The following is a 24,885-nucleotide window of genomic DNA, read 5'->3' as shown; positions in this document are numbered from 1 at the left end:
TGGGAACGTGCTGAAATATGGTCCGTAAAAGCGGCGACATTACACATAAAGCGGAGACGAAAGAGACGGCTCGCATGTATCCGATATTATATCCGAGACACGTCATCTTATATATTTATTACTTGTAACAGACACAATTTACCACCAAACAATGGGCTAACTAGCAGTCATAATACATAAGAACTACTCACACTAAATAAAGCAACGAAAATCCTACGCAAACCAGTAACTACTTGACGTAGTTACCCGGGAATTCACCCCTACGTCCATCCATAGTTTCGCCTTCCCACCAGTCATCGTCGTCTTTTTTGTATACCTTGATCTTATCGCCAACGTTGAACGACAGGTCACTGTCCTGCATTCCGACGAATGTGTATGCCGCAGTCATAATATCGTATTCTTCCCTCACCTCTTCCTCTTCTCCTTCTGCGTGCTTGGTCTCACTCAGTTTCTCCTCGTGAAAACCGTTCTCAGAGACCGAGGATGATAGTGGAGTTCCGGCAACTACGGCGCCAAGTTTCAAATCTATTCCAGGGGACGGGGAAAGCGCTGCAGAATAGCGTGGTAGTGGCTCAGAAACCATCGTCCCAGTCGCAGATCCGGAATAGGAAAACACTCTCTTTGGGTTGTATGCGGTCGGCGAGGATATGCCTGGTGACGCTGGCGTGGAGTAGCCATTCTCTGACCCGACTTCGGACCCAGCCTCTGAGCTGACACTCGACATCAACGTCGGACTCCGATTGACCTCAGTGAAGTTTTTGTATACGCCATTCTTCGTCGTTCCCTTGGGTCGACTTGCCCTCTTGTTGACAGTCAGAACACGTCTGATCTTCTGGTCTATTGGCGTGGTTTCCGGGAGCTTCATCGGTTGTTTCACGGCCTTGCCATTCCGGACTGTCTTAAGACCCTCCTCGCATCGATGTTGGATAGGTATGAATTGAGTACTCCAATCTTCGACAACCTTGTCGAGATCAAGCAATCCCTGCGCTTGGGCAAAAGGATAGAGGAATTCTTTGGTAATCTCGATGACGCCAAATTGCACTTCGAACAGCAGTGTTGAAAGAGGTGCGATAAATTCTGACAGCTGGACAATAACTTTCGGAAGGGTGTCCTTGATATACTGATCGTGTACTCGGAAATCCTGATCTCGTTAGCAGGCGTGACGTGCGGAACGAACATATGCTGACTCACCTCAGTAGCTTTCTCCAGCTCTTTCTGGCTCCGCTCTAAACTAGTTTCATCCTTTTCACTCAGCTTTGACTTCTTCTGCAGCTTCTCGACCGTGTTCGTGTGTCGGTCATAGTCGATCTTCTTGTGCTCTCGTTTCTTGAGCGCCTTTTTGATAGTATCGATGTAGCCCTACGTCAGAATCAGGTAAGGGCCGACGCAAACAAATACCGACAATACCCACTTTCATAGTCGCACATCGCTGGACGACCATTCGATCAATGCTATCCAGCATGGGAAGTACCGCATTCTGCACCTCGACTAACACTTCTTTATACTTGATCACAGCCTCTAGAGTAACTTTCGGGGTCTCCTGCACCGGCTTGGTCGGATCATTTTCAGGAATTGGCTGATACAGGGTATCAAAATGCTTCGCTATCGCAACCTGCGCTGACAAGATTGCGATCCACGAATCCCGAAACGCCTTGGCATTGGAAATAATCTGGAGAAGCGGTGAGGCAAAAATCGCGCAATTGGACAGGCATAGACGTTACCTCGTTAATACCATTCTCCGCCTCGTTAATAGCTTTCGACCATTCAATAACCGTAAGGTCCTCCGGCGATTTATTTCCAATCAAAACATGTGGTGCGCGTACCACTGCCTTCTTCACACCTCGTATTGACATGTCGCTTTTTGCCGGAACCTAACGTCGACTTTGTTGTAGTAAGAATGAATCTACCGATCGAGCACCAGAACAAGGAAAAGGCGTCTTAGGAATAGATTCTACTCTCCAATTCTCCTATTCCGACAAGAGCGTTATGGCTCAGGAATCAGCTGAGGCGTCTGCTCCGGGCCGAACTAAAGATGTCAGCGTCACTCGGATTACGCGGGATGCTTGCAGATGTCAGGGTTTTGTGCCATTCACTCGCAAACTCCGGCTAATGATGACGTACGAAAAAAAGCCGAGAGCCAGTTGCAAGAGAATATGGGCGCCCCGCGCTAATCCTATTCTGTAAACATTAAGTACGAAGGCCCACTATTCCAGTAGCAAGTGTCTGGTCCGCAAAAATAACTTGCAGCAAAAGCGAAAGCGGATAAGCATCGCGGCTTCGGCCCGAGTCGGATCCGGCTGCACGGACGCTGGTAAAGCATTTGTTCAGTATAATTTGGCCATGCCATGCGATTATATTTGCTTTGTATTGTGGGCTCGAGACATTACTAGTAGTACTTGTATGAATCGGCATGAATAATGTCCAGGCTTATTTTCCCTTATTCATATCCGTATCGTTATCCAGATAAATTAGCCTTATCTGCATTCATATTCTACGGATAATACGGATACGACAAATCATCATTCACGTTATTTAGACTTGTTGTTTCATTGGTTGTAGAGGCTTGGATGACGGGGTTGACGGTAGGAGGAATAAGCGTCCAGCCACGCGACCTCATAAAAAATATTCTAAATAAAAATTGTCACTTGCTTTCCAGCTACTTGTAACATATAGTAGCTCTCCGACGCCTTCCCGACCCGAAAGCTCACACGGCGACACCAGGCTCGAGACGGTGAATGGTCAAATAAAGTCCATATATCGTTGTTCTGCCGTTGTCTCCATGGATTTTCGAAGTATACTCATATATCGATCTCCGTCCAAAGATATGTTACCGTCCGGGATTTTGGCAGCTTCCCATTCATCATCGGGAATAAAATCCCGAATTCTAAGCCCGATTGTTTTGAGGACACGGTTACAGGTCCATGTGTTTTGAATCAGTTGCTAATGCGCCGTCTCAGCAGGCTGGCCTCCAAAAATTCAATCCAAATTACAACACTCACGTATGTTTCATTGAACGCTCCAACCCAAGTGTGACCACGATATTCAATTTGGCCATACTGGCCTAGTGAGCTGTCCCTCACTAACGATGGCCACATTCCGTGCCATTGTTTCCCGTTCTGCATTGACATCTCTGACATCTTCATAGCGGGTACGGGGGATTTCGAAACGGTGGTGACTCCTTAAGGCACACTACTATACAGATCTTAACATGGCGCCCTTCGATCCACAGGTCCTTGTCCCGTAATAGGGCTTTATAATTCTCGATATATCCAACCTCAATGGCGATCATGACATTACCACTGGCACCAACGGAATTGTATTTGATTGTTCCGTCTGCCTGTTTCTTGCTATTGACATACTTTCCAGAAGTGCATTTTTCCGTGGTCGATCCACAGCTGACGATATTCCGACTTAAGCTGGCATCGGCTCCATGACTAGAAAGATATGCTTCAGCACCATTCGTGATCATGCGCCCGAGCTCTACAGTTGGACCTTCGTGGAGATCGCGTGGGACAGTGACCACTGTCGCCATCTCGGCAGCAGTATTGTACGCCGGATATGGATACCTGAATATTGTTAGTTGTTACTATCATATGAAAGCACAGCACAGAATGACAAGGCTTATACTTCTGCTCGCCTGGAATATTTCTGGCGGATCTTATCTTAGACCAACATTCATCCAATTTCAGATACTGAGAATAAGACATACATATATCTAATCGTTGTTCCGCAAATTATTCTCCAACAGGCTCAGCGCCTTGTCGAAATCCGAATGCGCGTTCTCGTCTTCCTGCAGAAACATATCCGTGTATGCTGGGACGGGGTATCATACTCGATAAATCAATTGACGACCTAGTGAATTCCGGAGAACTCTTCAATGTAACGCGTTTCTAGTAGTGCCTGTCCGACTGGTCGCCGATGCGACTAGGATTGATCCCCTTGTCGATTTCGCACGCGACCAGGATCGTCGAGAGTTCGTAGCGATCCGGCAACTGTCATGTCCATTGTTCAGGCAAAATCCAACGAAATTCTGTAAAGACACGTATGAAACGGGAGATAATCCATAGGATACGCGAACCTTTTATTGAGTGAACATCGCGAGATGAGGCAGTACATATTATCTATCCGTAATTCATACTCACGAATAATATCCTATATCCGTTATCATTTTATGCCGATCCCTACTCTTAGGTGCCCAGGCGGTACTTAATCAAATTTGTGTGACGTAACGATTACTTCATATGTACTCGCTACTTACATCAAACTCGCCGACCTTGGGCTTAGGGTTTATACAAGATACTAGCATTCCTCTCGTGTCTGTCTTTGACTCCATTGTTTGACGATAGATTTATTGTGCGGTCCGACGCGGTTGCATAGAGGTACCTTCCACGACTCTGTCCGCTGTAATATTCTACCTGGAGCTCACATTTATCAGCAAGAGTCACCAATTCATGTGATGCGGATTACATCGTCACTGCGACTCCGATCCATCTCCAATAAGCGACATTATCGGCTTACCATGTATTTTCCGGAACTGACAGAAATCTGGGTTTAAATGTTCTCAGCTCTCAACAGACTGTTTCACCGTCAGTCGGCGGCGGATCTCGACAGCGACCGGCGCCGGGTGGCTAAAGAATCTGGAAAGCCGAGCCGGTACAAACCTGATGCGGAGGAAGATGCCGGCAGACACGGGGAGGAGACGCGCATGCCGTCGGATTACGGCGTCGGCGAACGCATACCGCCGAACGTTGCGAGACAGGAGGGCGAGGCGACAGTAGAGGAGCAGATCAATCCGGCCGAATGCACCGTGTACCAGGAAGGACCGCATTTAATAGTCGAGGACGAGGAAGGTGAGGTGTTGAAGACGATTGATACGCGGACAAGTAAAGGCAGCCGAATTGGGCCTCTCGAGTCACAAGGTGGAGATTCCGGAGGGACGTCCCGGCATCGCGCATCATCTGGATCGCGCAGAGCCGCTGCCGGGGATGACCATGGCGGCACGAATGCGATCGCGTACAAGGTTGGCGACAATATCATTGTCGAAGATCAAGACGGCGAGGTCATCGCGCAGTACAGAATCAACCGGCACCGACCCTGCGCGGGCGGGGGAGGGGGAAGGCGCCTCGACCGCGCGTTGTCATGGGTTCGGCTACGACACGGAGTGACTGGAGCAGCAGGCGTGCATGGTTCGCAAGCAGACGTGGTCGTGCACAAGTCTGAGATTTCTGGTAAGGGCATGAGGCGGAGGTCATCCGGGTCGGGACTCGAGAAAGACAACTTGCGGCTGCAGCAGATGGCGAGAGAGGCTGAATGTGCCGCGGCCCAGAAAAGTCCGCCCAGTGCGGACGAGGAAGAGGAGACGGCTGTAGAGCGCAAGAGGCGGTTGGCAGCATTGAAGGGATGTGAAGATGTGAACGAAGTTGATGTCGATGGTAATGACAGTGCCACAGGCTCTCGCGGCTCCAGATATCCTCTTGACAGCAAGTCCTAGGCTGCCGTGCAGTCTAGATCGCCCAGGACTCTACCGGGTATCTTTGGTCAAAAGGTCAGGTAATTGAACCGGTCCTGCTCACATATCAGGGCCTCCAACCGGAGCTATGCGTTAGCCCGTAGTCGAGACAGTAAGTCGGGGTAAAAATGCGAGGCGACTGCAGAGGTGGGAAAGGTTGAATACTACTTTGATACAGGATGCTGATGTGATTGTCCCTCCGTTATCTGTTGTTGTGACATACTGCATGAAATTATTTCTTAGAAGCCTCAAAAGATATGAACACGCCGTGTCACAATTTAATTCTAAATACAATTCTACCTCAACCTAAACAAGTTGATGATCTTTACAACAATACAATACAACTAAAAACTTGGTGGGAGCAAAAGCTAGATTCAAACCATAACTCTGTCACTCCTTGTGAACGGCGACCGCACCTTCAACATCGGGCTTGCCAACGGTAGTGATTTCGTCCATGCTAATAATGACCTCATCGCCAAACAATTCGTTTATCTCCTCAAGCGTCTTGCCCTTGGTTTCGGGGAAGTACAGGAACACAAGCACGGCGGACACAAGATTAGTGGCGATGAAAATGGAGTAGTATTTCCATTCGATATTGGCAAACGCGATCGGCGAGACCTGGTTCAAGAGCACATTGATGACGACGTTGACCTCGACAGCGATAGCGGTGCCGATGGCGCGAACTTCCTGACTCATGATTTCGGGCACGTAGATATAGTGAATTGAATTGTATCCTAAGGAGTAGCTGATATTTGTTAGCGTTAGCCAGATCTAAACAAGATTTCTACTTACGTGGCGGAAAACATAAACAAGAAAGCAATGGCAGCAGATTTTCCAGAGTGGTTGTTTGAGTGCTGAAAGACTGCGGTTAGAGCCATGGCGCACACAATGCAAATAGCCATAGCAATATTGGTTATCCAGAGAGTGGATTTGCGACCCCATGAATCGACAAACAGGATGCTAATAAGATTGAAAGTCGGGCCGACTAATCCAAAGATGCCAGACAAGAGCAGAACTGTGTGCCCAGTGATACCGAGACCTTTGTATAGATCGGTCTGGTAGTAGTTCATGACGTTGACACCGGTCAATTGTGTGAATGCCTGGCAAGCAATGCTGATAGTCAAACGCTTGAGGTTGCTCTTGTTCTGGAAAAGGGGCTTGAAACCTCTGGCCTTGATGCTCATTTCATATCTGATCTGCTCTTTCATCTGCAAGAACTCTGCTTCGAAAGCCTCTTCGTCTTCGAGAGTCTCAGTGCCATGAAGCCGTTTGAGGATTGCATAGGCCTCTTCGATGCGGTCTTTCTCAAGCAGCCACCGGGGCGAGAACGGCAACCAGAAGATACCGACCAGGACGATCACGGCGGGCAAGCACTGGAATGCGAGAGGGAAGCGCCACTGAAATGGACCGTGTGCGTATGAGCAAGCGAAGCCGATCCAGTTCGCAGTACCGAACCCGATACTGACAAACTGGCCGTGCAAGCCGGTAATGAGGCCGCGCTTTCGTGGAGGAGAGATCTCAGCGTTGTAAACAGGAATGACCATGTTCATGATGCCGACAGCAAATCCGCCAATAATCCGACCCGCAATTAGCATTCCGATGTTGATAGACGCGGCCTGAATAATGCCGCCAATAAGAGCCCACACGGCGGCAAACATGATTGAATATTTCCGCCCTGTTTTGGACATCAACCATCAGTATAGTTCCCTCACACCAAATGGATTCGGACTTACCCCAAGCATCTGCCGACCAACCCGCGAACAGAACGCCGAAAAACGCACCACCGCTGAAAGTGGATACTACCGCACCCTTTATTCCAGCTAAATCAGAGATGTCAGGGTCTGCAACTTGCAGAACTAACTGTGTCAAACTTACGTGTAAATGGAGCAAAGTATTCCAAGAAGGTGCCATGGGAGATAGTTGTCGAAATAATACCCGAGTCAATACCGTAAAGAAGTGAGCCGACCTGAAAGGCAGCATGTTAATAAACAAACAATTGCGCCCGACAATGCAAATATCATTACATACCACTGCGAACAAACCGCACCCTAGGGTGTAGGTATTAACCTTTTGTTGATATTGCGTCTCAGACATTGTCGAACGTAGGGTCGAGTATAACAATAGATCCGGGGAAAATGTGTAAAAGATTGTGCGAAATCGGAGAGCACCGGGGGACTACAGGACAGAAGGATAGAATTTATAGAAGGTTTAGCTGCTAACAATAAGAAAGCCAAAGTTGGAGCCCCGCATTTTTGTCATTCCCCAGACTCGGTGACAGAGTCGCCCCAGACAGCAGCAGATCAGCAGTAGAGTTCAGGTGCTAGTGTGGCACGCCTCATGCCATGACAAAGCCAGTTAAAAAGGGCGCCCCACCGTAGATCAACTCTCATTGCAAACTAATGCAAGCTATATTAAGCGCAAGCGCTGAAGGAATTATCAAAAGTCAGCGGAGGCAAGCGCCAGTGTGGATGGTAGACTCGAACAAAGTATGACGGTACGTCGCGGGATGAAGTAATTGCGTGCCACGTCAGGTGGAGAGGCTTATTGTTAGATCGCGTTTATTAAGCCGAAGGGCGCTAATGATCGCGAATAACGACCGCAGAGCGCGCTTACAAGAATGTGGAATGCGCTTGTGGTTGCAGTAGTGTGCGGGATGAATCTTGATGCTGGTGAATTGGTGGGGCATGTTGAGCCGCGCCCGGTACTAAACTAGCGAGAACAGACGTGGGGGGGCCCACAACGACAAACGGTCAGGCACGAGTCATCGAAATTAGTCGGATAACTGATAACCTACTGTTGCTCCCTCTGCCCCGCTCCAGCCGGTAGCGGTCGTGATTTTGTTGGCTAGAGCTGGCGAAAATACCCATATGACTGCTTCAGAGGTATTTGGAGGTACTTGTCCGTAAGCGAGTGGAGTTATTTTTGTTCAGCTGGTCCACGCTCCACAGAATCAATGCGCTAAAGAACACTTAAACCTCCTGCTCGGAGATATGGATTCTGCAAACTCTAGACTTGTAAACTTACCACTAAATGAATCAACGTTCAACTAATTGTGGCGTGCCTTATCTAGTCCTAATCCGGAACTCGAACAGGAGCCCCCACAACTCTTGGCTCAACTGAGGGGCCGATCAACTGCGTTTGCGCTTAGCGGTCTCACCCCGCGAATTCTCGATTGGGATGATATCATGCCCCTCCGAAATAGAGCCGACTTTTGTGGTAGACTATATATCGGAGCCATTGGTCGCCTCCGCCGCCGTTTGCGGGGTAGACCTTCCCCGAATAATCACGTTTCTCCACAATGGTCTCCGAAGTGCTGCCGTCCCCGTCGCCGGAGGTCTGCTTCCAGCCAGCTCCGGGCCAAACAGTGTTTGCAGTGACCGCGGCAGGCTCCGAGCTTACTATCTACGCCATAGCGAACAGGCCCGATATCCGAATTCATGTCTCGTCATCGACTTCTACCGTTGATTTTAGGCTCATCAAGGTTCCATCCGTCGGATTGGCCTACTACAGCTTCAAAGCTGTTGTAAACTTGCCAGAAATTGAACCGCTCACTCTCAAATACTCGTACACTGTGGACGGCAATACTGTCACACTTGACCGCACTGCCACTGTCATCCCCCGAACTTGCCAGGCAAGCGAACAGGAATTTCGAACTGTTATTGAGCTAGAACCTGGTCAGGACCGGGCTGATATCAAAATCCCGTGGCTCAAGGTTGATGAATGGCAGGGCTGGGTATGGGTGCGCCCGAGGTACGTCTCCACTTTCCCGGTTTGCCGCCATTGACAGATCGCTAAATATGAGTTAGAAACACCTGGATCGAGCCTCGATGGATCACCCTCAAAGAACTTCCTGTCCTGCTTGGATCTCATTTTTTCCTACTGCAGCCGGTAAATCCTACCGTTGATCCCGCGTCGTCATTTTGCGTCTATCCTTGCTCGACAGCCGAAGCCACTGTGCATCTGTCGTCGGCGCGCGAGGGCGAGCAACCGGACACGGTCTATGCTCGAGTGCGCAGGGCGAAGGCCGACTGCACGGCAACAGTCTACATTGTCGGAAAGATCACTACACGCGCGGATGTTTTCGAGTCCATCGATGGTGCCATTGCAATGGCCAAAGAATATCTCGGCACGTCTAAGCTCGCTTACCAGATGCCGCCTGCACACGACAGAGGCACTCTGTGGCCCCATAGCCAGCTTGGCTTCTGCACGTGGTCCAGCATCGGCGAGTATGTGCGTCCCACAAACAAAAACATGGATCAGCTGGTCAAGTCCCTCAAGGACGCAGACATCCCTATTGGGTCGTTTATTATCGACGACGGTTGGCAGGACATTCGTGCTGGCATGAATGGCATTCCCGAAACAACGGGTTTATGGAGTTTCGATATCTGGGATGGCATGAACATCTCCTTCCGCGAGACTGTCGATATGATCAAGCAGGGGATACCCACTGTCGAGAATGTTGGTGTCTGGATGACGTGAGTATTTTATATCCTAAGAAAGACTCTAAATCCCGGCTAACACCATACAGTCTTCACGGATATTGGAACTCGATTGCGTCCAAGTCTCCATTGGTTGCAAAATACAAGATGAAACCGTTCAAGCTTAGCAGAGACTGTGTTCCTGGCCTTACGTACGATGGATTTCAAATGCAGACATGCACCCAGCCAGATGAGAAGGACTACATCTGGTGGCTGCCACCTAAGGAACTCGCATATCAGTTTTGGAAAGACTACTTTTCCGTGTGCGCAGCTGCTGGAATAACGTTCGCAAAGGTTGACGATCAAGCCTACTGCTCGTTTTTGGCCGGCGTCGAAGGTGCTGAAGAGGCGTTTGCCCTCTGGGACGGCATGAACAAAGCCGCAGATGAAATCTTTGGTGAGGGAAGAGTCATCCATTGCATGGCTCACTACGAGCGCTTGTTCAACGGTGACATTGGTATGGGATTGGCCACGAATGGCAAGAAAGTCGTCTTTCGCAATACCAACGACTTTGGCTTGCCGCGACCAAACGTGCACCGCGACCATATTCATTATAACCTGATGAACTCCATGATTATCTCCCGCATGTGTCTGATACCCGATGCCGACATGTTCATGAGCGCTGCACAGTGGCCCGAGTATCATGCCGTCCTTCGTGCCTTTTTCCCAGGGCCGGTGCTTTTGTCGGACAGGGCAGCCGAGCACGACTTGGAAGTCATCCACAAACTGATCGGCCGCACCCGTTCGGGCGTATATGAGGTAATTCGGGTGCCGGACACAATCCAACTTCTTCGATCCCGCATCTGGGATCCTACACTAGCTAGCGGCATCGGGCCCTCCATCAAAGCGGCAGCTCGGTTCCCGGTCGCAAACGCCTCGTCGCTTATTCTTTGGAGTTCGCGTGACAGTGCTGCATATGCGTCAACTGATATCTTGGCGCCCGCTGATATCTCTGACGCGTTAGGTTCCACTGGATTGTTGCCAGATACGAAGTACGTGCTTTGGTTCAACGGTCATCGAACGGCGATATATTTCGATCCATCGCTCTCAACGTCAAGTACACCGCTCGTGGAGGTTGCAATACCACCTGAGACAGCTGAAGTCATCACCATCGCGCCATCGTATTCCATCGGCGGCAAGACCGGCACCGAGATTGCGTGTCTGGGACTCGTTGACAAGTATGCCAGTCTGGCCGCGATATCCGAGATCGAGGTTTTGACGGCGCCCGAATGTCTGCGCACAACTGTCACGTTCGAAGGCAAGCTCGGCTTTATCGCAAACACTGTCGACACATCCCGGATTCGGGTCCTCCTGAACGATGCGCCGGTTCCACATAAGGCTGAGGTCCTGGACGGCCTGTCTGCGTCTTTGATAACTGTTGAGGTTAATGCTGGTGCCGGAGTGCGTGGAGCGGCAGATGCGGTTGGGTGGACTATTGAGGTGTGCTTTGCCGCGTCGGACTAGTTTGGCATTGTGCGAACAAAATTCAATTCCAGAGTTCTAGTAGATTACTATCGCGATAGAATTTGAAGCGCAGATAGAATTAATACTACTGACTACGCAGAAAAGATCGTGTAAATCTCGCTGACAAATATAGCAACAGCCTTGGTCCACTCAATACTGTACGGCATCGTTGGCAAACTTCGACAAATGAATGATGGATCGTTATTCTCATGCACTGCCGCAGCTGAACGTATCTGAACATATTGTTGCACTGACTTTTTTGTTGTGGCCATTGGCAAATTGTGACGCTAAGACTCTGATTACTTCCAAGGCAGCGTCGCGACTGCCCGACTCAGCCGATCGTGTCGCTCCAAATCTCCCATGTAATCTTATTTATCTATATACATGCTACAGTGAAATATTTACAGCAAATCTAATAACGCCAATTAACTCCCCATAGTCAAGTACTCGCCTACCAGCCTCCTCTGGTATGTCTGTAACAGCTGGGTAATTCTGATTAGAACGCCGGCAGCCATGCTGTGGACCCTCTGGTCCGTGACCCGGTCCCAGCTCGCATCCAGGTACTCCTTTATTTCGATTAATTGTTTGGCAAACGTGCTGATTACCGTGTCCTCTTCATTGACGTCAATGACCACGAGAACGGCCGTGAGGAACGACTCCATAATTGGCGCGTCAGCAACGTCACGGCGGATGGTCGATAATATGCTGAACAGCTCCATGGACATGTCGAGAATGTCCGTTGCCGAAGGGTAACTCGCGCGCAAAATGATTGCCAGTGTCTTGATATAGTGGCCAGCCATGATCGCACCAAGCTCGTTTCTGGAAGAGCTGACCGTGAAGTATCGCCAATGCGCCGCGAGCGGGAAGAAAAACGATTTGCCGGCGATCTTGGCAACATTGTTTGGTTGCACAGATATTTTGCCACCAGCTGCTCTTTGTCTCTCGTTCTGCAGTCGTTTTGAGATTCGCAGTACACCCGGCTCTTTCACGACTGATTCGGTCGCCTTTGTAATTGAGTCCTGCAATGCGTCCTTTTGGATCACCTTGATTGCGTCGTCCACTTGAGGCAGCCCCAGTCTCGACGGACCACGCGGGTAATCGCCGGCCGAAATAAACTGCTCGTGTACTCCTACAGGTAGCAGCTTGCTAGTGAAAACACTCTGCGAATCGATGCCAAAGTCGTATGACTGTATTCCACCCAGATGAAGCGTGCCTAGCGCGAGCGCTGACAGCATTGTCAGCCTTTCCTGCATCGAATAATCTCCGAATGTGACGCTCTCAGCATACAGCGGCCCAATCACTTCAGGGACGCTAATAACAAGTGCAACCATGGCGTTCATCTTGTTCTGCTCGAAACCCTCAAGATCATAATTATTCTTAATGCCGGACAAGATTATTCCGAGCTCTTTGCTTACTGTCTCCAGTTCTCGGCCAAAAATAGCCTTGCGCAGAATAACTTTCGCGGCGTTAGACAGTGCAACTTTGTGCTTGAGAAGTGCAGTATTCGAATCGGTTTCGTGAAAGTATTTGATGAGGTCGATGATATAGACTGGAGGCAATACCTTCTCGTGGCGCATAGTCGGGTCATCGTCCGAATCTTCCGATTCATCTTCAAGAATCGCATACGGCTCAAACTCGGAGTCCGTCTCATCGTCACTATCTTCTACATTGATGTCAGTAGATTCCGATGCCGGTTGCTTTCCCATCTTGGTACTCGAAATTGGCATACGGACTATTGTGGAAACTGGACCTATTTGCCGTGCCACTTCGGACCCACGAGCTTTCAAGTATTCCCATATTGAAGTTTCGTCTATGACCGCGTCTTTGTATTGTAACAGCTTAGACCATTCACCATACACTGCTGAAAATCCAGGGACATCTTCGAAGCCAAGCTTAATACCGGAGTTGTCTCTCTGATTAACGGCCACCGCGAGACACATTCCCATATGTCGAAGATGAGTAGAAGCCGCACTGAGTCGATTCGATACTCCTGTCAAGTACTGTTTAGACTGTGCCACTGTGCGAACGTATTTGGATCCGAGATGGGGAAGAAGAAGCCCCAGAATTTCAGTTTGCACTGATATGAGGTTAGCGATTGGCAACATAGGGACTTGTATGTTGTATGTCTTACCTTCTTGCTTTGTGATTTGGGCATTCCGGATTACGACCTTGTCGCCCCACATCTTCAAAAGATCGTCGAAGACCTGCTCCTGTAACCCATGAAATACAATCCAGGCGACGACAGTTCTTCGAAGTCGCTGATTCCCTACTTGTTGTTGAAGAACTAAGTCGAGAATATTGATTTCTTCGTCGAGCGCAATTAGCTGCATCAAGACTGTGGCTGCTGATGATATTTTGTGTGCCGTTATCACGGCGTCGGCATCTTCATGGTCAAAGTAAATAGTCTGTAGATAACGGATGAGAGCCTTTGTGAATGATGTCGCCTCTCGCGAGTCTAGATGCCTTGAAATCCGCTTCATCAAATCAAATCCTTGCTTATTCAGTAATTGGGATAAGAATGGATCTAGCACCATTAGACCTGAGCTCTCAGAATCGGATACGCAAATACTCACTCGGATAGCCGGAACTCAACCCACGATAACAGAACTTTGCCAAAATTGTATCATCAATAGGCCCATCCCCACACGCCAACATTTCCAAACCTAAAAATTCCATCATTTTTGCACCATCTGCAATCCACCACCACGATTCTGGTTTATCGTTCGCGTCAATGGCCGCCTTCGCTTCCGCGACGACTGCCGTGATCTTTCCGCTTGCAAACAAAGCTGTGATTTCTCGCCAGTAGAAATCCCTTTTGCTGTCTGACATAATGTGGCTATACAATGTCACAAGTATATTTGCGGACAGTACATCTCCCAGAATGGTCAACAGAACTTGAAGCTTACTTCTCGCTTGTGAATCATTTGGCTGTTTTCGGACGACATCAGTAAGCATCAAGACCACATTCAGCAATCCTCTGATTCCTGTCAGACTTCGCAAAAGTATCAGTAAGTCGTGACTAATCTCCTTAAGCTGCCTTATAGCGTCGTAGAAATCGGGCACGATTTTATTAAGGAGAACTGCCATCACTTGTGCCGACTCGGCCGACGGCAAGCAGGTCGAATCGATTTTGGACAGACCGTGAATTACCCGAAACACATCATCCGCGCTGGGTGTGCCCTTTAACACCTCTACTGAGTCTGAAATCGATCGCACTCGGTCCTCCATTGTCATATTGCCATCCGATCTGTAGTGATAGGTCTGTATTACGTCAACAATTCTGTGTGAAGCGGAGTTGGTTATCGCGTGGGACGTGAGAGCCTGGGCATGTTAGCCCCTGAAAAAATATATGGACAAGGCGCATCATGCTAATTTTGGACAAAGCCCAACTCTATTAATTCAAACTTTCATTGTCGCCTTCTTGTCGATGAAGACTGATGTTACATTACGTTACCATTTCGCTAATACTACTTTACACACTGCACTAACTCCACATTCTCCTCGTAATTCTCACCGTTCATACCTGGCATCCGGGCACGACTGTCATGTTCTAATTGTTGAAAATTGAGGGTGTCGTGGTGCCAGCTAAATGGTGTGGGTCATGTGACCCTGCGTCATGTTAGCTAGTTGCATCGACGACGGCCGAGTTTTCACTCAGGCAGGTGGTTGACACTCATTTTCGGGTTCTCAGGTGCCTAACAAACGACTATATCCGTCGTTGTAATGTATGCAACATGAGCTGTCGAGTTAGTCTAGTTATTGATTCCAGCAGTACAACTATTTTGTTAGGTAGCCTTCCTAGACCTCTCCCTACGAACATTTTATAGCATGGACACTAAATACAACCTAAACATGGACTTTTTGGACTCCGCCTCGCATTCCCGCGCTTACCAAACTACACTAATTATTCTGAGTTAAAGGGAACAGAAGATTCGGGTGGTGGAACTGGCTGTACTTATCCCAGTCTGAAGAAGATTGCTTATGGTTTCAGGCAGTAGGCCCATTTAGCTCCGCCGTGGCCTTTACTGGCTATCTAGTCCTGCTCTCTCGTCCGGCGCCCCAGAATTACCATTCACTGCCATTTGTGGGCATTTGCGTAGACAGTTGTTCGCGTATCGTCGAATATAAGTCACTGGACTACAGTATACAGTTTAATGCCATACATTTTCTCACAGAGATTGCAGCCACAACTGGAGGAACTCGCCAAGTACGGGTACGATACACGCTGACAGGTATGAATGTATCAGGCACCAAATGGTCCACCAGTACTATAATACACACAATGAATTACTATTGATATAATTTGCTGCATTTGAGCTGAGACAGTACCACATCTAGACTCGTTGAACTTGACACTTATCCTTGATACGCTCGATGGCAGTTTGGAACATGGCAGAGCAAAAACTGCGTTCGAACCAGTCCCGATGGAAGAAATTAACCGCAGTGGCTTCAATATTATTACCGCTCAATATATGCGTCGGGATGCAATCCCCAAGGGTGATTTCCGCCAGGTTTGACGGAACTTCACCCCCAACAAAACGCCCATCATCGACAATCGTCTACAGACTCGCACATTAGCTGGAAGTTTCCCCATATGTTGCTTGCTTAGTACATACAAATGACTGGGTAGGGTCGAGGAGAGTATCTGGGGACTGAGTCTCATCTTCCAGGCGGTAAGTCTCAAGAACTACAGACGTAATCTTTCCAAACCAGGTGTCTTCCGCGATTTTCAACGGTCCAAATGGATAGGCCCGCAGTTGAGACCGTATGACGTGCTCGGCCTCTTGTACTGCAGCCCTCTTCTCTTCAGGTGCAGTGTAGTATTTCGGTGATGGCCCTGTGCCATGGTTCCCTTCAGTGATACACATTGCAATTCACAACTCGGCAGCGGAGCGCACAAACTGAAAATGAAATTGCGGCTCTCAGGCTCGCGTGGGTCTGTGCCAGACCTACTTCGATAGCAATCATCAAAATGTGACTCGGCCCCGTCTCTTCCTCGGTGAGATACCGCAGAGCACCATCCCAATTCCTTGTTGTCGATGTGTCACCGGTGTCCTCGGTATTTCTCATGTCATTCGCAACAGAAAGGCCAGACCTAATGTTGGCATTGAGTAGCGGACTCGTCATGACTTCACCATAGATCTTGCTCAGCAACTGACCCACCATTTCGCCATGAAGCGGAGTGGGGGCAGCAGAAACGATCGCCACTTTTCGAGCACCATCATACTGAAGTCTAGGGTACCTAAAATTTATGTCAGCGACTTCAAGTAACGGGCCAGAATGCTAGAATATAGTAATATGAACGTACTGCACGTCCTCTTCTTCGAGGATGTCTTGCACGATTTGGTATTCGGATCTGCTTGCCCGTATCTCGATTTGAGTGTCTGGAGAGAGGGGCCGTCTCACAGTGGCGAATAATTCAGAATCTGCCATAAGAGTACATTGCTGTAATGCTCCAACAGCCAACACGACCTCAGCGGCTCTCGTTGTCGGCCCTTGGCTAATGTACATGTTGGTGGGGTACTTGATCACACCCTATGGCTGATAAAACCCCATGTCATCGCCGATCGCGCTCATAATTAAGGTTGGAAAGTGATGGACTGATATCAGACGCCTGAGCTCTCTGAGCGGCCGGATGTCCAAGTGTACTCAGCACTTCAGACCTGCCGACGAGCTGTATGGACGACATTGTTGAAACGACGATCATGGGCAGAAGTCTGGCGATTTGGATTCGGATTGCTTTGCTTCTGATAGAAAATGCGTCTTGGAGATGCCCCGGAACCGCAACTGCTGTGTGACGTCAGCCGCCGCAGAGGCTCGAGCCGCACCTGGGCAGTCGTGGCTTTTCGATTTCAGGGGCTGAATGGTTAGTGCCCAGACATACCCTTGCAGTATCCCAATTACAAGACAATCCCAAACTTGTCAATCACCTTTGCGCTCTATTCGGCGTAGAGTAAATTACGGTCACGCGAAGTCCAAAATAGCGAGACTTAATTCTGCGATTGCTTAGGTTCGGTTCGGCAGCCCTTCCTAACGGGTTCGTAAAAAAATATTTAAGCAGAGTAAGCCCCCCCAGGTCCAACCCATGTCGCAATTGATCAGATAAAGAAGTGCGCGGAATTAGCACTGTATCAGGCCGCATAGTGATCAACTTACACAAATGCAGGGCAGTGAGCACGCCAAAAGAGAAAGCGCCAAACTACTAGATCATTTATTGCTTCTAATAATATTTTGACCGGAGCAGAAGGGCAACGTCGTACACCACATAATGAAGAAGTGGTCCAACGTGACGACAACGAGAGGGCAGCCGTAGAAGAAACACGTACTACATCACGTACATGCAAATGGGTTACAGAATAAATTTTTATTTATTATAATGTTATATAACGTTGATATGGTTTGCTATAAGAAAAAATAAAGCTGATGGTGAGTCTTTGTCTCGGGGTCAAGTCAAGCGATTTGTGAAGCAGAGTGAGCCAACACTAGTGAAGACCCACCAAGCGAGGCCGACTGTCCCTAGCACGTCGACAATGGCTGCATTGGCGACTACTCCTACTAAAAGGGATATCTATACAGAATATTCGTCGTCAATTAGGGACAAAGGATCTCTATTCGCTTTCCGAAACGTGAATTGTGTTATTCCGACGCCAGATTGTCCCCGTACGGTCCTGGAAAGTGTCGATGGGCACGCGACACCGGGCAAATTACTCGCGCTGATGGGCGCGTGTGGTGCTGGAGACGACCCTCCTTAACGCACTCTCGCAGCGCATGACATTTGGCACTGTCACTGGAGAAGTTCTTCTCGACGGATCGACACCGAGTAAAGATTTCCAGCGAACGACAGGATTTGTGGAGCAACAAGATCTTCACGAAGCCAACCAAACGGTACGAGAGGCGCTTAGGTTTTCTGCTCGATTGAGGCAGACTGCGGACATGCCTCTGGAAGAGAAGTACGCGTACGTCGAAGCGATTATCAAGCTGCTTGATGTAGGACCAATTGCGGACGCGATTATTGACTATGTTGGCTCCGGATTATCCGTGGAAGAACGAAAGCGTGCTACAATCGGCATTGAACTGGCGTCCAAACCCCGGATATTATTTTTGGACGAGCCCACCTCGGGTCTTGAAGGCGCAATGTCTATTGTTGCATTCCTGCGCCGACTTGCTCAGGTTGAGAACCTCAGTATAATCTGCACGATAAATCAGTCATCCAGTGTATTGTTCAATCAGTTTGACAATTTGCTACTTCGGACCGATTGGGGACAACGGCGCGTCAGTTATCCATTACTTTTCGAGACTAGCGGCTCCTCCGGCAAGGAACGAGAACCCGGCGGAGTACTTTTTGGAGGTCGTTGGTGCGGGAATCCGTCGATCAAAGACGGATTGGTTCCAAGTATGGCTGGATTCCGCTCAGAAGCTGAAGCTGATCAAGGAAATCAGTGGGACGGTTGAGATGAGCAAAATTACAGTTGGAAAGAGACAGCGACCGGGAGAATCTCAAGAGTATGCGGCACCGTTAATCGAGCAAATAAAAGTCACTATACGCCTTTGGCTGATTTTGTGGAGAACCCCGTCGTTAGGCTAGGCATTACTTTTCAACTCGGTGCTATCTGCGATCATTTGTGGCGTGTTGTCCTTCCAGTTGAAGAATTCGATCCTTGATATGCAGTCGCGTACATCCTTGATGTTCTTCGCTGCGACTGTTATCATCCCGATTTGTGAATTCGATTGAGGTTCAATTCGTTTTCGCGCGAAGTTTTGTACGATCTTCGCGAACGTAACTCTAAGATGTACTTCTGGATCGCATTAGTTAGCGCCTACCTTTTTGCGTTACGCCACGCGCGATTCTTGGATCGGTGACGTTCTTCCCGATTTTCTGGTATATGCCTGGCAAGTACATGAAGGCACCAATTGCTGGATTCGCATACTTCGTGGTTGTTCTGCTACAGATCTGGCACGGTCATCTTGCCATATGGCTCGGCGCGCTTGTACCTTCGTTAGCTGCGGCAGGGGTCATCAACCCGCTCTTCTTCACCATTACTCAAGCCACAGTTGGCATCATGATTCCTCATGGACGTGCTGCACAGGCTATATGTATAGAAACAAAGTACTTACTACACTAGCCTCGACGCCGATTTACGAATAATATTCGTTATTCGTATTCGACGTTTCGGATTTTATTCGTTACGAATATGCAGATATCCTACGAATACGAATAACGAAATTTTTATTCGTGAACACCCCTATCCGGTTGGCAGTTTAGAAATTGTTCACTAATCAAGAATAGATTGTCACTAAGGGTTTGGAAGCGTAACTATGACTTGGTATGGAAGGCTGCATCATTTTTAATGCGCTCCCAGAAGTGGGACAGAGACTCTCTCACGCTTAGTTCACTAGGGCTGTTGCGAATGCGAATATTCGCATATATCCGCTATATTCGTTATTCGTATTCGCAATTCAAAACAGTGCGAATAATATTCGCTAATTTTATTCGCAGAATAAGCTGCGAATACGAATAATTATTCGTTATTCGCAAGTTATCACGTGACATGCTTGAAGAAGCTAGAAAGTTGACTAATTAGGCAATAAGTATATACTGTGGCGTCCAACTGGGTCAGGGTTAGGGTCAGGTTGCGTAAGAGCTAGTAAAATCATGGTTTACAGTTATCATCTCATTTTATAGATAGCAGACTAGCAGACTAATTTGTTTCCCGTCAACGCGCAACTGAACGGGACATCCGATATAGAAGTAACTACTCAATAATTTGCGATATTTTAGCGAATAATTTATTCGCAATCGAAAATTGTTGCGAATAATACTCGCAGGCTTTATTCGCAACCCAAAATTTTGCGAATAATTATTCGGGCGAATATTCGTTGCGAATAATATTCGCAATTACGAATATTCGTAACAGCCCCTGTTCACCATCACGATACCCTCGATTTTCAGCACTCGCTCTTTTCACTGGACTGTTGCAGGCTCGCAGCTTCCAATTTTTATGTGAAGTTCGCCTAGCTGGTACAATACCCAAAATCCAAACCCTCCAGCCAATTATTTGCGATCAGAAAAATCAGTTGAACTCTCGTCCCATTGAAGTCAATCATTTCTTTCTTCCCACATAGTAGCAGGTCCTTCTCTTTCGGTTGCTTGAACCAAGATGTCTCACTTGCCCTATTACAACTACGAGGGGTTTGGAAAGAAGCAGCAGCAAACGTTTTGGTACAGCCAAGCAGTTCGTATCGGCGATCGCATCGAATGCGCTGGACAGGGTATATACAACTTTTGTAGTCGAACCATTGTAGCAATTGAGTACTGACATAACACCGTGCAGGTGGCTGGGATCCGGAGACTGGTGTGTTCTACAAAGAAATCAATGCCCAGATCGACCAGGCCTTTGTCAACGTAGAGTTGGCCCTGAAGACTGCAGGTGGTAAAGGCTGGGAACAGGTTTACCGCGTCAATTCTTACCATGTTCCCATCAACAATGAAGCTCTCGAAGCCATGGTCCGCAATTTCAAACGGTATATGCCCAACCATCAGCCAATCTGGACGTGCGTGGGAGTGACGAGACTCGGTGAAGACGACATGCGTGTGGAGATTGAGGTTGTGGCCCATGATCCTCAATCCAACTGAACGTCCTGATTTTTACGAAGGAACGAATGTTATCAGTACTGGGATGTGAACAAGTTTCATCCAGTTCATTTACTTAAAGCTCTTATATACTACTTTGCAGGATCTGACCGCTGTAACTATTCTACAAGCTTTGAGACTGCCCAGCGTATTCATATCAAACCCAGCCTTAGGGTACTGTGAATTACCCGAACATACGTACCTAAAGGCGCCTAACAGGTTGACCAGGGTTCCTTCCCACAAATTTTCACTATAAATATTAACTTACTTCGGATAATCGCTTTTCATGCGTCAGGGTCAGGGCCGTGTGCCATGCCCCAGTTAGCTGGAGTGCGGCGACAAGCTATGTGGTGTGGTAAGGGGCCTGCCAGCGAGTTGAACTGCCCCTTGGCCCCTTAACCTTAATTCCCCCCCCCCCCCCCAATTGCTCGATTTTGGCTACAACCGCGACGCATTCTCGTAGACCGCTTTCGCTTGCTAGAAAGCTCCGTATCTTTTTTTTCGCAATACGGTTTCAGAAGTTCAGCTATACGAGTGCTCGAAATGTGGTCATGCAGCTTTTGACACAAAGGCAAAGCCTACCAAGCATATCTCTAGTAGACACAGGGAAACGTCGACTTTCGAGTAAAATAGAGTGCGGTATTCTTTGGTCGTTGGCAAGAATAATGGTTTGTCCGCCGCGGCAATGAGTTTTCCACGGTTAGCGGGTTAAACCGTCACATGAAGCGGGCTTGTAAAGGAATCGAATCAGCAGAGTTGCATGCAGCAGGTGACCCAGAAGTCGGACAAATCGTTATTGGGTTAACAACTACCGAAACAGATACAGCAGGTACGACTTTGCGGCATACTCTTTTGTTGCAGACCTAAGAGCTTGCACTGACGTATACGAAGGAGAGTGACCTGGCAGAACATATAAGGAGGAGTTTGTCCTCGCTGCCAGGCAAAGAAATAGGATCTTGTCTTCTTGTGTATTATCTTATAAACAATCTTGCCTTGCCTTGCCTTGACGCGTCCGCCCAGCCTTGCCTTGTTCTCGTCTTGCCTTGTGAGAATGGGCAACCGTCGCAAGCTTCGCGATTTCTTTGCGCAACTTTCCCTCAATGCTGTTACTTTCCTAATGAGGGGGCCAAGATTTGCTATGCTGATCCTTATCTCCGTGGTCAGTGGTCACGCGTTCTCTCTTTATGCGACATTGGTGGCCAACGACCAACTGCCGTTTTCGACTTATGCGCAGTTCAAGGCTTGTCTCGAAGGCGACTTTAGGGATCCCGATGCTCGCCTTACCGCAGAACGAGGTCTTCGTCGTCTTTCCCAAGGCAATCGACCATGCACGGTGTATGACCCCGACTTCATGCGCATTATGGCAACCCCCAACATATATTGGTTCATTTGCAAAAGTGTTCATTGGATGTAGAGGCTCGAACGGGGGCACAGGAGGGACATAAGATTGCGCTGTGTCCCCGTCGAGTCCTCATACACTTAACACAGCCACATCTGATTATCCTAGGCAAGGCTGAGCGAGAGTCAGCTATTATTTGAACATCTTCTTATGCACGGGTACGTTAAGAAAAATCGAGTCACCTTTCTCAAGCATAATCATCAGAGCTGAAAGGGAAGTCTAGATTTGCAGAAGGATCTAGTAGAAACCATCCCCAGCCAAACATGCATCAGCCTGCTAAATCGGATGTATCTGTCTCCACCAGTCCTCGCCTCCATCGTCTCTTCCTCCCAGCATTTCTATTCTGGCTCCAAACTTCTTCCAGCTTCTCCTGCACCCTCCTATTCCGCTTGTCAAACGGCGCATTATAAATCGTCGGTAACACACGCTTGGAATCTATATCGTTCGTCTGTCGTCAGTATTTAACTCACAAACCAAAAAAGTACCAAAAAAAAAACCAAGAGCCAAGGCAAGCTGGCCAAGGCCGAGAAGATGCTCACACGATTGGAGGGGAGGAGGCACTCGGACCGAAGCACGCATCGACACTCTCAACAGCCAACAACCTGGGCATACTCTACGCGGACCAAGGCAAGCTGGCCGAGGCCGAGCAGATGTACATACGGCCGCTGCAAGGATACGAGGAGGTACTCTGACCGAAGCAATATCGACGCTTGACGCGGTCAATAACCTGGGCGACTGCTACAAGAACCAAAGTAGGTTGGCCGAAGCCGAGAAGATGCATACAGGGGTGCTGTAAGGATACGAAGAGGTACTGGATTCTGAGACTGTTGCGATATACACGCCGGCGCTCAATACTATGCGGAATTTAAGTAACTTCTTGAAAGCCCAAGGAGAGCTGACCCGGGCTAATCAGATGTATTTAAGAGCATTTGCTGGCTTTCAAAACATCTTAGGATCTTGTCCTCAAAGCCAAGAACTGGAACAAGCTCTGGCATCGCTAGATCGTCCCGATGAAAAAAATTCAAACAGTTGTTCGCAAAATCAAGCGTAGGCTTCAAATATAGATAGTAGAAAATCAAAATAGTATGGTATCATACTATTTGACCAAAGTCATGAGCTCCTCACTCTTAATCACGGTAGCTCTTTTCGCAAAGAACTTCATCAAAAATTCGTGCGTCTCCTTATTCCGATCCGCACAAGAATCCTCCACCACGAAAAGCCGATAATCCAAATCCGACGCCTGCACCACCGTCGCCGCCACAGCACCGCCAGTAGAAACACCTGCCAGGAGCAACGTATCGATCCCGCGTCCCTTGAAGATGGCATGGACATCCTGCGGCGCATTGAAGAACGGGCCCACTCTATTTTTCCTGACGACGATGTCGCCGTCCTCGGGCGCCACGGCAGGGTGGAATGCGGCCTCTGACGAGTTTATGTTGAGCATGGCTGTACGAGAGGGATCGTGCTTTAGTTGGGAGAAAGTCGGGTTCGTGTCTGGGACATTTGCAACCTCGGACTCGGTGAAGGCGACGCGGCAGTGGGCGATGGTGATGCCTTTACTTCTGGCTGCCTTGACGACGGAGGCCGTGTGCGTCATGAGTGCATCGAAGCTTGGGTCCATTTTCGCGTACATAACTTGGAGGTCGAGGAGGAATAGTGCGGTACGTGACGGTACGATTTTGTTGGCTGCCATATTTGAGGTAGGACTGAGCTGAAGGCCTGCCAGAAGAAAAGGATCGCATGCAGCTTAATTGAGGACTGTAATAAATAATTAAATAGGGCTGTTCACGATACGATATCGCCGGGTTTTTCCCATATCGCATATCGTATCGCCGACTTGACGATATCGTATCGCCGTATCGCCTAAAATACGTTAGGGTCCAACCCTAACCCTGACCGTAGCGCTCGAAATTAGTATTTACAGAGTCAGTCTTTATACCTCTGGTCTTTCTTTCCCATGACGCGGATCACGTGCAAATTAGGCGATACGATACGATATTCATCATCAATATCGTATATCGTATCGTCTTATTTGATATCTTGACGATAATAGCGCCTAGTTTATCGCCAGAGATACGATATGGCGATATCGTGACCAGCCCTATAATTAGACGATAGCGAATGCTGAAATAAAACCGTCTAACCATCTTTTTAGTGTTTCTGCAGTTCTGCTACGCTCCGGAACCGGTGTCTACTGACCGGAACCGGTGTCGGGACCGGTCAACATCGGCTGTCTGCCACTCCGATCCGGCCCTGCAATACCAATGAAAATCATCCATCCATAAACTTGGTTACTGATAAATCCACTGGATTATCAATCCAACCCTTTAAAGAATTCCAACTAACATTTGATAGAATTTTTCTCTGCCTCATCCACATCTTGGATTTCAGTCACCCATTTCAT

At 48.4% G+C, this 24,885-nt stretch overlaps 10 protein-coding genes across 10 annotated transcripts; 4 read left to right on the top strand and 6 right to left on the bottom strand.

Annotated features, from left to right (window-relative positions):
- Positions 1 to 46: 46 nt before the first annotated feature.
- Positions 47 to 2,016, bottom strand: POJ06DRAFT_264034 (uncharacterized protein). The gene is made up of 4 exons (XM_056188964.1): positions 1,722 to 2,016; positions 1,412 to 1,669; positions 1,192 to 1,359; positions 47 to 1,141 (listed from the first exon to the last, which is right to left on the bottom strand). Exons 1-4 carry the CDS (start codon positions 1,851 to 1,853, stop codon positions 230 to 232), a joined length of 1,470 nt encoding a protein of 489 aa, XP_056039974.1. The 5' UTR covers positions 1,854 to 2,016; the 3' UTR covers positions 47 to 229.
- A 328-nt stretch (positions 2,017 to 2,344) lies between these two features.
- Positions 2,345 to 4,168, bottom strand: POJ06DRAFT_297867 (uncharacterized protein; the record flags this gene model as incomplete). The annotated part of the gene is given in 8 exon segments (XM_056190631.1): positions 2,345 to 2,940; positions 3,000 to 3,061; positions 3,081 to 3,130; positions 3,153 to 3,566; positions 3,628 to 3,692; positions 3,747 to 3,890; positions 3,926 to 3,992; positions 4,143 to 4,168. The coding sequence occupies 8 exon segments, from the start codon at positions 4,166 to 4,168 to the stop codon at positions 2,740 to 2,742; spliced, it is 1,029 nt and encodes a 342-aa protein (XP_056039973.1). The 3' UTR covers positions 2,345 to 2,739.
- Positions 4,169 to 4,273: 105 nt separating this feature from the next.
- Positions 4,274 to 5,831, top strand: POJ06DRAFT_264024 (alkali metal cation/H+ antiporter Nha1 C terminus-domain-containing protein). The gene has a single exon (XM_056188963.1). The coding sequence runs from the start codon at positions 4,556 to 4,558 to the stop codon at positions 5,489 to 5,491; it is 936 nt and encodes a 311-aa protein (XP_056039972.1). The 5' UTR covers positions 4,274 to 4,555; the 3' UTR covers positions 5,492 to 5,831.
- Positions 5,696 to 7,819, bottom strand: POJ06DRAFT_47929 (general substrate transporter). Its single transcript, XM_056191104.1, has 5 exons — positions 7,538 to 7,819; positions 7,385 to 7,475; positions 7,243 to 7,329; positions 6,302 to 7,184; positions 5,696 to 6,254 (listed from the first exon to the last, which is right to left on the bottom strand). The coding sequence occupies exons 1-5, from the start codon at positions 7,601 to 7,603 to the stop codon at positions 5,900 to 5,902; spliced, it is 1,482 nt and encodes a 493-aa protein (XP_056039971.1). The 5' UTR covers positions 7,604 to 7,819; the 3' UTR covers positions 5,696 to 5,899.
- An 867-nt stretch (positions 7,820 to 8,686) lies between these two features.
- Positions 8,687 to 11,494, top strand: POJ06DRAFT_47941 (glycoside hydrolase superfamily). Its single transcript, XM_056191105.1, has 3 exons — positions 8,687 to 9,259; positions 9,316 to 9,984; positions 10,038 to 11,494. Exons 1-3 carry the CDS (start codon positions 8,808 to 8,810, stop codon positions 11,449 to 11,451), a joined length of 2,535 nt encoding a protein of 844 aa, XP_056039970.1. The 5' UTR covers positions 8,687 to 8,807; the 3' UTR covers positions 11,452 to 11,494.
- A 310-nt stretch (positions 11,495 to 11,804) lies between these two features.
- On the bottom strand, positions 11,805 to 14,736 carry POJ06DRAFT_229309 (telomere length regulation protein-domain-containing protein). Its single transcript, XM_056185777.1, has 3 exons — positions 14,025 to 14,736; positions 13,583 to 13,975; positions 11,805 to 13,528 (listed from the first exon to the last, which is right to left on the bottom strand). Exons 1-3 carry the CDS (start codon positions 14,683 to 14,685, stop codon positions 11,877 to 11,879), a joined length of 2,706 nt encoding a protein of 901 aa, XP_056039969.1. The 5' UTR covers positions 14,686 to 14,736; the 3' UTR covers positions 11,805 to 11,876.
- Positions 14,737 to 15,580: 844 nt separating this feature from the next.
- POJ06DRAFT_287420 (uncharacterized protein) lies at positions 15,581 to 16,884 on the bottom strand (the record flags this gene model as incomplete). Its single annotated transcript, XM_056190263.1, has 4 exons — positions 15,581 to 16,010; positions 16,068 to 16,303; positions 16,350 to 16,693; positions 16,760 to 16,884. 4 exons carry the CDS (start codon positions 16,882 to 16,884, stop codon positions 15,786 to 15,788), a joined length of 930 nt encoding a protein of 309 aa, XP_056039968.1. The 3' UTR covers positions 15,581 to 15,785.
- A 981-nt stretch (positions 16,885 to 17,865) lies between these two features.
- POJ06DRAFT_47914 (uncharacterized protein) lies at positions 17,866 to 19,119 on the top strand. Its single transcript, XM_056191103.1, has one exon. The coding sequence runs from the start codon at positions 18,220 to 18,222 to the stop codon at positions 18,901 to 18,903; it is 684 nt and encodes a 227-aa protein (XP_056039967.1). The 5' UTR covers positions 17,866 to 18,219; the 3' UTR covers positions 18,904 to 19,119.
- Positions 19,120 to 20,392: 1,273 nt separating this feature from the next.
- On the top strand, positions 20,393 to 21,373 carry POJ06DRAFT_216629 (Endoribonuclease L-PSP/chorismate mutase-like protein). Its single transcript, XM_056185540.1, has 2 exons — positions 20,393 to 20,721; positions 20,784 to 21,373. Exons 1-2 carry the CDS (start codon positions 20,610 to 20,612, stop codon positions 21,083 to 21,085), a joined length of 414 nt encoding a protein of 137 aa, XP_056039966.1. The 5' UTR covers positions 20,393 to 20,609; the 3' UTR covers positions 21,086 to 21,373.
- A 2,204-nt stretch (positions 21,374 to 23,577) lies between these two features.
- On the bottom strand, positions 23,578 to 24,174 carry POJ06DRAFT_279125 (Isochorismatase-like protein; the record flags this gene model as incomplete). Its single annotated transcript, XM_056189783.1, has 1 exon — positions 23,578 to 24,174. One exon carries the CDS (start codon positions 24,172 to 24,174, stop codon positions 23,578 to 23,580), a length of 597 nt encoding a protein of 198 aa, XP_056039965.1.
- Between the last annotated feature and the right edge of the window lie 711 nt (positions 24,175 to 24,885).

This window comes from Lipomyces tetrasporus (genome assembly GCF_029532465.1).
Source record: "Lipomyces tetrasporus strain NRRL Y-64009 chromosome Unknown POJ06scaffold_15, whole genome shotgun sequence".
Classification (NCBI taxonomy): domain Eukaryota; kingdom Fungi; phylum Ascomycota; class Lipomycetes; order Lipomycetales; family Lipomycetaceae; genus Lipomyces; species Lipomyces tetrasporus.
This window is presented reverse-complemented; position numbering and strand designations above follow the sequence as displayed.

Excerpts from the sequence above, each read along its gene's own strand:
- POJ06DRAFT_264034 (XM_056188964.1), bottom strand. The coding sequence starts at position 1,853 with ATGTCAATACGAGGTGTGAAGAAGGCAGTGGTACGCGCACCACATGTT. Across the intron at positions 1,360-1,411 it reads AGCGATGTGCGACTATGAAA|GGCTACATCGATACTATCAA; the intron begins GTGGGTATTGTC and ends ATTCTGACGTAG. Across the intron at positions 1,142-1,191 it reads AGCTGGAGAAAGCTACTGAG|GATTTCCGAGTACACGATCA; the intron begins GTGAGTCAGCAT and ends TAACGAGATCAG.
- POJ06DRAFT_264024 (XM_056188963.1), top strand. The coding sequence starts at position 4,556 with ATGTTCTCAGCTCTCAACAGACTGTTTCACCGTCAGTCGGCGGCGGAT.
- POJ06DRAFT_47929 (XM_056191104.1), bottom strand. The coding sequence starts at position 7,603 with ATGTCTGAGACGCAATATCAACAAAAGGTTAATACCTACACCCTAGGG. Across the intron at positions 7,476-7,537 it reads GGTGCGGTTTGTTCGCAGTG|GTCGGCTCACTTCTTTACGG; the intron begins GTATGTAATGAT and ends GCTGCCTTTCAG. Across the intron at positions 7,330-7,384 it reads ATACTTTGCTCCATTTACAC|CTGGAATAAAGGGTGCGGTA; the intron begins GTAAGTTTGACA and ends TCTCTGATTTAG.
- POJ06DRAFT_47941 (XM_056191105.1), top strand. The coding sequence starts at position 8,808 with ATGGTCTCCGAAGTGCTGCCGTCCCCGTCGCCGGAGGTCTGCTTCCAG. Across the intron at positions 9,260-9,315 it reads TGGGTATGGGTGCGCCCGAG|AAACACCTGGATCGAGCCTC; the intron begins GTACGTCTCCAC and ends AATATGAGTTAG. Across the intron at positions 9,985-10,037 it reads AATGTTGGTGTCTGGATGAC|TCTTCACGGATATTGGAACT; the intron begins GTGAGTATTTTA and ends AACACCATACAG.
- POJ06DRAFT_229309 (XM_056185777.1), bottom strand. The coding sequence starts at position 14,685 with ATGACAATGGAGGACCGAGTGCGATCGATTTCAGACTCAGTAGAGGTG. Across the intron at positions 13,976-14,024 it reads GTTGAGTTCCGGCTATCCGA|ATCCATTCTTATCCCAATTA; the intron begins GTGAGTATTTGC and ends TAATGGTGCTAG. Across the intron at positions 13,529-13,582 it reads CCAAATCACAAAGCAAGAAG|TGCAAACTGAAATTCTGGGG; the intron begins GTAAGACATACA and ends ACCTCATATCAG.
- POJ06DRAFT_47914 (XM_056191103.1), top strand. The coding sequence starts at position 18,220 with ATGACATTTGGCACTGTCACTGGAGAAGTTCTTCTCGACGGATCGACA.
- POJ06DRAFT_216629 (XM_056185540.1), top strand. The coding sequence starts at position 20,610 with ATGTCTCACTTGCCCTATTACAACTACGAGGGGTTTGGAAAGAAGCAG. Across the intron at positions 20,722-20,783 it reads CATCGAATGCGCTGGACAGG|GTGGCTGGGATCCGGAGACT; the intron begins GTATATACAACT and ends AACACCGTGCAG.